At 32.8% G+C, this 7,591-nt stretch overlaps 1 protein-coding gene across 2 annotated transcripts; it reads left to right on the top strand.

The window, feature by feature from the left end:
- The first annotated feature begins 2,005 nt into the window (after window positions 1-2,005).
- Window positions 2,006-5,186, top strand: LOC141719472 (BTB/POZ and TAZ domain-containing protein 4-like). Of its 2 annotated transcripts, none has more exons than XM_074521854.1 (6): window positions 2,006-2,198; window positions 2,532-2,784; window positions 3,051-3,181; window positions 3,377-3,683; window positions 3,787-4,113; window positions 4,605-5,186. In XM_074521854.1, exons 2-6 carry the CDS (start codon window positions 2,545-2,547, stop codon window positions 4,836-4,838), a joined length of 1,239 nt encoding a protein of 412 aa, XP_074377955.1. In that variant the 5' UTR covers window positions 2,006-2,198; window positions 2,532-2,544; the 3' UTR covers window positions 4,839-5,186. The 2 variants fall into 2 exon arrangements, with proteins under 2 accessions (XP_074377955.1, XP_074377956.1); XM_074521855.1 differs by having other exon boundaries at window positions 2,008-2,198; window positions 3,787-4,100; window positions 4,605-5,183.
- The last annotated feature ends 2,405 nt before the right edge of the window (window positions 5,187-7,591 follow it).

Below are 7,591 nucleotides of genomic sequence, written 5' to 3'. Positions count from 1 at the left end.
AGTGCTTCTCCAATTGCTCAAGACATCTCTTTTCAACCGAGATAAGCCGTGCAACAATAATAATAAAGTTAGGGTTAAAAAAAAGGTAAATAAGATATTCTTTTTAATTTTAAAAAGAAAAAAGTTGTTGAGCAATATATTAAGTATTATATCTAAGGATGAGTCATTGTTTTTATATATACAATATACCAATTATTCTGTTAAATATACTAGCTTAAAACCCGCGATGCACGGATCGCATAGATTTTTTTTAATATTTTATTATTTTTTTAAATTTTTTTGAATTCAATTCTTAATTTTGTTCATTTAAAATTTTAAATGATATGAATTCATAATAATTATATTAGTAGACGTATATGTTCATAACTTTTTAGAACATTTAAACTTATTTAAAGTGATAGCATTGGTAAGGGGGAATGTTATTATAACAAAATTATCATTTTATTGAGGGTAAAAATATAATGTCTCCATTATGTTCAGACCTTAAAAAATATTATTTTTAGCATGGTGAGTACTTAATCGATTAATTATAATTTTATAAAAGGTATTCAAAAAAGACAATATTACTGATTGAACGATATAGTTTTATTGATAATTTTATGTGTATTTAAAAAAAAGTATTTATGTTTTAATTAAAAATTGATTTTGTAGTTCACATCAATAGGATATGAATTATAGTTAATCTAATATTAATTTGATTTATACCGGGTTAGTGGTTTACATTATTTTATTTTAGCCCGATGTTCAATACACCTACCAAATCAAACTAATTATTTTTAGTTTAATTTTTTTTTTAGTATGAATCAATAAAATAATTTTGTTTTAGAATGAGTAATTAGTATATATATTTTTATTTTTAGTGGTCGAATTGTATTTTTATTTTAGTTTTGTGTTAGTCTGAATCAACTGTATAATGTATTTTTTTATCCTGGATAAATAAAATATATTATTTTATTTATCCAAGTTCATCGGTATAATTTTTTTAGGAGGATGAATAGTATTATTATTTTACCTTAACCCGATTCACATGATATATCAACTAAATCTTAATAACTATATTTAGTTTGCTTAAATTTAATTTAGCCCGAAGTAACACATTAGAATAATATAGATTTCGATATGAATTAAAATATAAATTGGTAGAAGAAATTGAATTTAATATAAATTATAATGATATAGAGTTCGATATAAAATAGAATTGAAATTGGTAAAGTAATAGAGTAAGTTGACTTCAGTATCAATCAGAATTAGAATTGATCGACCCAATAATTAGAATTAGAATAATTAAGTGAGGGTAATTAAGTAATTTCAGCAAGTACTGAACGACCGACTACCAAACTTTTAATATTTCATCTATTATAATATAATATAAATATCTATCTTCGTTCATGTAAAATATGGAATGATGATACATATTTTTTTTTGTTAACACTTAAATATCAATATCGGACTAATAATAAATGATATTTTTGAAGTCTTTTTATAGATTGATTGTATTTAAATTAAATTATCCTCCAAGTAATGTTACAATTATTCAATCCAATTAATCACTATTTCTCCATCAACTAATTCTCATAAGCGTTTTAAACACTTCAATGTACACAATAATTACGTAATCACCCATGATCAAAGTACCTAGATCTGAGTGTTCCGCCAAAAAATGATTACTATTGCCTTAAAAAAAACATGATAAATACTAGAGCAATAATAATTTCAATAATTATGTAAAAAATAGGTTTGTTTAAATTTGAAACGTCCCGTTGAATAGTAGTTGTAGAAAGCAGCAGGAATAAGCGCGTCGCAAGAACGACTAAAAATAGACCCGTATGTTGTTGTAAATATGGATTAGATCGATGTATACTTGACAATTGACTAGGATCTGACACAAGTACAGATCATTTTTATTCATTTCTATCCTTTATTTTATCATTATTTCGTACGTGTACTTTTCATAATCTGACCGTATGTCATGCTTATAAGCTACTCCTAGTACTATATATATTTCATTTTCGGCTTCATTTAAGCTCTCTGTTCTCTTCCTTAGAATCCAGTCCTTCCATTGTCACGTCAAAAAGGTTGCTGAATTTAGTATCGCAACAATATATAGCGTTACAGATATACTTTGGTTGATTTTAGTAGTCTTTATTTTGTTCCCTATCAACGATATCCCTATTTCATCGTCATTCTCCTCTTGCAAGGTACAATTAAATTTTGTGATGTTTTATCAATTTTCTAAAGTTGTAACTAGAGATATAAGTGATACCAGTGGCGAAACCGAAACTCCTTAATTTGCCGGGACTAAAATGATCATCGCTAATTTTTGGATGCTAGTAAGGGCTTAGAAAAATTTCTGATAATGTTTTAACTAAAAAGTCGAAGTTTGAAAAAAAAAACCCTACTAGTGTCTAATTCTAAATGCAAATTTGCTTTTTATATCATCCTATATACAAATGCTTAGAAGATGCATATATAGCGTGCAGATGTCCAGCAATACTGAATAATTGATCCTTTCACTCTTTATATTTCTGCAGAGCTGTCGAAAAGATGGGCAACAGTGAGAATTTTACCCTAAAACTAAAAGCCAAGAAAGATATTCCAGTTCCTCCACCATTATGTGGTCGATTAACTACTAGTTACCATTCGAATCGTCAGGCACTGGATGTTGAGTGTGTTCCTGCTGCAATGTCGGGTATCTGGGATCGCCTATTTGATGAAGCTTACAGAGCAGATGTCTTAATCAATACGGATAATGGCAACATTGTCTATGCACACGCAAGTATTCTCGTAAGTTTTTTGTTATATTTCTTGGTTATTTGAGGTGATGAAAATTAGTTCATATGATAATGTTGAACAACTTCAGCCTAAAATAGCTACATTATGCTACCTATTAGCATTGGATGAAGTACTTTTAAAGACTGAAGTCTCTTGCTTAATTCAGTATCAACTTATTGCTTGTATGAATAAATATGAAATCCATTATTCTGTCTTGTTCTATTAGTATCATTGAATCGAGAGTCGTACATTCATAAAGGGCATATCTCTCTTATCAGGGCGTAGCTTCCTCAGTATTTAAAAACATGTTAAGGCTCTCAAAATGCCGTAGCCATCAAAGATCAATCTCAATTCGTGGGGTTCCACATGATGCAGTTCGAGTTTTCATTCGATTCTTGTACTCAAATTGGTAAGCATTTTGATTTTTGCATCATATTCTTGAGATGCTACCCTCAGTGTACCTAGACAATTAAAGTTACATTTTATCTGAGAATCGGTCCCCTCCTGATATAATATCAATTTAAGGAAGAACACCATAGAAAAATGTATTTGGTTTAATAACCTTGGTACTGCTCTTTGCTGACCTTCAAACATTCTTATGTAGCTATGAAGTAGATGAACTGGAGGAACATGTGTTGCATTTGTTGGTACTGTCTCATACCTTTGTGATTCCTCGGTTAAAAAGAGTGTGTGAAAGGAGACTAGAGAACGGATTTCTCTCCATAGAGAATGTAGTAGATATCTTTCAATTAGCGCTTCTGTGTGACGCCCCTAGGCTTAGCCTCATTTGCCATCGGTTTATCCTGAAGAGCTTTAAGGCGGTTTCTGCCACAGAAGGATGGCAAGTAATGAAGCAGAGTCATCCAGTGCTAGAGAGGGAACTCATGGTGTCCATGATTTATGAAGATACAGTAAGTATATCTTTTCTGAAATGATGATTTACTGCTGCCACTGATTTTAAACCCCTTTCAGTAGCCATCCTCGATTTTCTCACTGTCTTGATTTGCAATACAGATTCAAAAGGAGAGGACAAAATGGTTGAAAGATAGAAAGATATATTTAGAGTTATACGAGGCAATGGAAGCTCTTGTTCATATATGTAAAGATGGTTGTCGAACTATCGGTCCATCCAACAAGGGCTTTAAGAAGGATCAGCCACCTTGCAAATATGAAGCTTGTAAAGGTTTAGAATCGCTTTTCCGTCATTTTTCAAAATGCAACTTGAGAGTGTCTGGTGGCTGCATTCAGTGCAAGAGAATGGGGCAGCTCTTGGAACTGCATTCTCGTCTTTGTGCTGATTCTGATATGTGCAGGGTTCCTCTTTGCAGGTGTGTGTTGTGGGTAATTCTCCACTTTAATTTTTTTTCTCATTTTAAAAATATTCATCTCTTTGCATATGTTTTCGGTAAATTTACTAGTTTCAGGCTTTGAGCATACTGTTTGAGGACCAAAGTTAACTAAATAATTTGGACATCTGGAAACATCACCCTTAACAACAATTTAACTGTTTTTTTGAGAGAAAACCAACTATTTGAATTTCAGTCAAGGTTGTGCACTTCTGCATTTGAAGTATCTACTTGATATCTAATTGAACCTGAGAACAGCTTCTTTACAAAAAATAAGGTGAAGCTACTTACATAACGGATTTATCCGGAGACGTGCATAACCTTATTTGAATCCCACTAAGACCCACCCAAAAGCTGTATCTAAATATCAATCAGTATTCAGTGCTAAATTTTTCCATAGAACAACAGAGTAATATTCTAGAAATAGTTTTTGTTACAGAAATCATGAAACTAGTCTATTGGACTAATCAAATATTCCTTTATCAGAACATTGAAGTACAGAACAACAAAACTGAACAAAAAAGAAGATATCAAGTGGAGGATATTGGTGAAGAAGATCTCAAGAACGAAGAGCATTTCTGGAGCTCCATTCTTTTCCTTGGCAACTACACAAGGGAGATGACGGTATACTACATCCATTCATTGGCACCAAACATTTTTGTATATATAGTTTTTTGGTCACAAGGCAAGGAATTTATAGTTCCACAGTTTATTATGTAAAATTTATATGTGCTCAAAGCAAAAAAGAAAATTTCTATCAACAGACCTGAAAAGATTAAAATTCGATGTTTGTTGATTCGTAGTAACTTCTGGTAAATAATTGTAAAAAAATTCTAAATTGTCTTCGTTTACTCATATTGCGATTGTGACCTCGATAAACTTTTAAGCGTATCCAGTATCAAGCCTTGAACCAGATGCAAGAATCTAAAATCAGAAACTTAGGTAACCAGAATTAAGAGTGTCAAGCTAAGTGCAAGCAGCCACTTACAGTAGTTCTTGCAGTATAGTTTGTCAACCCTGGGAAACTCCTGTCTTGATTTCAATATCTGAGGCCATGAGCAGATTAAGGTGTTTTCTTCTTGAGTCATTCATAAACCACAACTTAAATTTTAAATGTGATTGGATATTAAAGCAATATATACAAAATAAAAGGATCCAGGGGCTGTTTGGAGTGGCTTAAACAGGAGCACAAAAAAGCACCTGAACAGGGTTCCTTATCTACGAGTAACTGATAAGCCACCCTCAAAAAGTCCCATCATTGATTTCTCTTACCTTAGGCACTTGATGCAGAGGTTTGAGCGACGTTTGACTATAGACCTGTTGGGTCATCATGTGTTAAAAACCAACCATCATTCTGATTCAACTCCAACAATAATTTGGACAGGTTAGATGTATAAAGCTGCATTTCGGTTTACCTTAACTTCAAAGTGTGATTAGCTTAACAACTACCTATAAAGTTTCACTCTTTGCCATTCAAGAAACAATCTGCAATCTTTCAATAAGATTTTGTTTAAAACTGACATATTTTAACATCAGTAATGGACATGTTCTAAAGTGATTCAATGTTCCCTTAAGTTGCTCCAATATATGTTCTACTTGTAAACTGATTGTATCCTGAGGTGATACGTCTTTGTGATGAAAATGGAATGGCAAGTGTCAACTGCTGTTTAATGTGTTCCAAGGGCGAGATTGGTGCTAGAAGCTTGTAATAGAAACAGTTGAAATAAAATGAATATTTCAATGCGCTTAAAGTTGTTTCTTGTTATGGTTTGAGTAGCATGTCTGCATTTTAGGTGTATGTGGCAGGTGAATTAACGAATGAGTTTCGTCACTAGTATTGTAGAATTGAAGTTTTGTTAGTAGAAGGTACAAGATTAATTTGTACAAGCTACATTTTAAGATAATAGTGGTACTTGTCAGACATAGATATGATCTGGTCAGTTTGTCTTGGCATGTGTTCTGTAGACAGAATTAAAAGATAGGTGTGTTACGTGTAGTTGGCGGATTAGTACATAGTTTTTGGTCACAAAGGCAAGGAATTCGTTATTCCTTGGCATCTTATTTAAAGTTTGTATGTGCTGAAAGCAGAGAAGAAGATGCATACATTTTACATATCACTGGAACTGGCATTTCCAACAACACCACCTAAAAAGCCTAAAATTTAATGTCCACATTTCCTTGTTAAATTTTGATAGGAAACTCTGGCTTAAAGGTTTAAATTATAGTATATGGTTAACATGTCGATGTTATGTAAAATTCCTGATAGTCTCCCCTTACCCTTATTGAGATTGTGCCTCTGATAAAGTGTAAGTGTATCCAATATCAAGTTGTGAACCAAATGCAAGAATCCAAAGATCAGAGCAAGTGACTAGGCTAGTCCCAGTCTAGGTACAAGTAGCCACACATAGTCCTTGCCATATAGCGATCCCAAAACTGAGGCCACTAGCCTCGAAGTTCTTCTGAATTGCCTAACACAGGGCAATCTAGTTGATTACGGGAGTAATAAAAATGGAAGGAATCAAAATAGTAAACGAACATCTATTTACATTTAAAATTTCTTCTTCAGTGCATGTCATTCACATTTGACAACCCTTGGATCGGAATGTACTGACAAGATGCTTCTTCTGTTATATTGCAGCAAATGCCTGTTCCCCTTTTCTTTTTAATGTAATCTTGATTTCACCATCTTAGGCCCTGAGAAGATATGAGCGTTTTCTCCTCAAGTCCATCATAAGCTACAAGCCTACAACTTGAAGTTAAATGAGATCAACTGGGTAGTAAACAATCTATTCAGTCCAAAAGTATCCAGGGGTTGTTTGGAGTGGCCTATAAAAACATGAGCTCAATAAAACACCAGAACAGGTATTGGATTTATAGGTAACTCATAAGCTACTCTCAAGGATCCCCTTAATTGATTTTTCTTATGAGTCTAACCCCTGTAAGGGCCAATGGCTCCAGAGCATGACTACACAATTGATTTTGTAGTAGTAACTGCTAAAACAAAATTGAGTAGTTTCAGTGAACTTAATTGTAATTGAAAAGTATTTTCATAGAAATGGATTTGAGTTGCATGTCTGCTTTTTAGGTATGTGGCAACTGGCGAGTGTATTGCTAACAGATGTCGAAGAGTAGAAGTTTTGTAAGCAGAAGGTATAAAATTCATTCATAGAAACAGAATGATAAGATGATAGCGGAACTTAATTCTCAGGCATGGATTTGATCTGCTCAGTTCATTCATGTACACAGAATTAAAAGATAGGTGCGTTATGTGGATGAACTACTGGAGCAATGTGTAAATATTTGATTAATCCTCATCTATATAGGAGACATTGGTCATTACCGGATCTTTCTAAAATCTTTAGATCATTAATTTTGCCCGGGCGTTATGATACTACTATGTGTGAAAACATGTGATGTTCATTCCTGATGACATTGATTTCCCAAGTTTGAAGTTTCATTAGAAGCTAATTTTC

Source organism: Apium graveolens, chromosome 4 (assembly GCF_009905375.1).
Source record: "Apium graveolens cultivar Ventura chromosome 4, ASM990537v1, whole genome shotgun sequence".
Taxonomy (NCBI): Eukaryota; Viridiplantae; Streptophyta; class Magnoliopsida; order Apiales; family Apiaceae; genus Apium; species Apium graveolens.
Note: the sequence above shows the minus strand (reverse complement) of the source record. Positions and strands in the feature narration are given on the sequence as shown.

Excerpts from the sequence above, each read along its gene's own strand:
- LOC141719472 (XM_074521854.1), top strand. The coding sequence starts at position 2,545 with ATGGGCAACAGTGAGAATTTTACCCTAAAACTAAAAGCCAAGAAAGAT. Across the intron at positions 3,182-3,376 it reads CGATTCTTGTACTCAAATTG|CTATGAAGTAGATGAACTGG; the intron begins GTAAGCATTTTG and ends ATTCTTATGTAG. Across the intron at positions 4,114-4,604 it reads TTTGCAGGTGTGTGTTGTGG|AACATTGAAGTACAGAACAA; the intron begins GTAATTCTCCAC and ends TTCCTTTATCAG.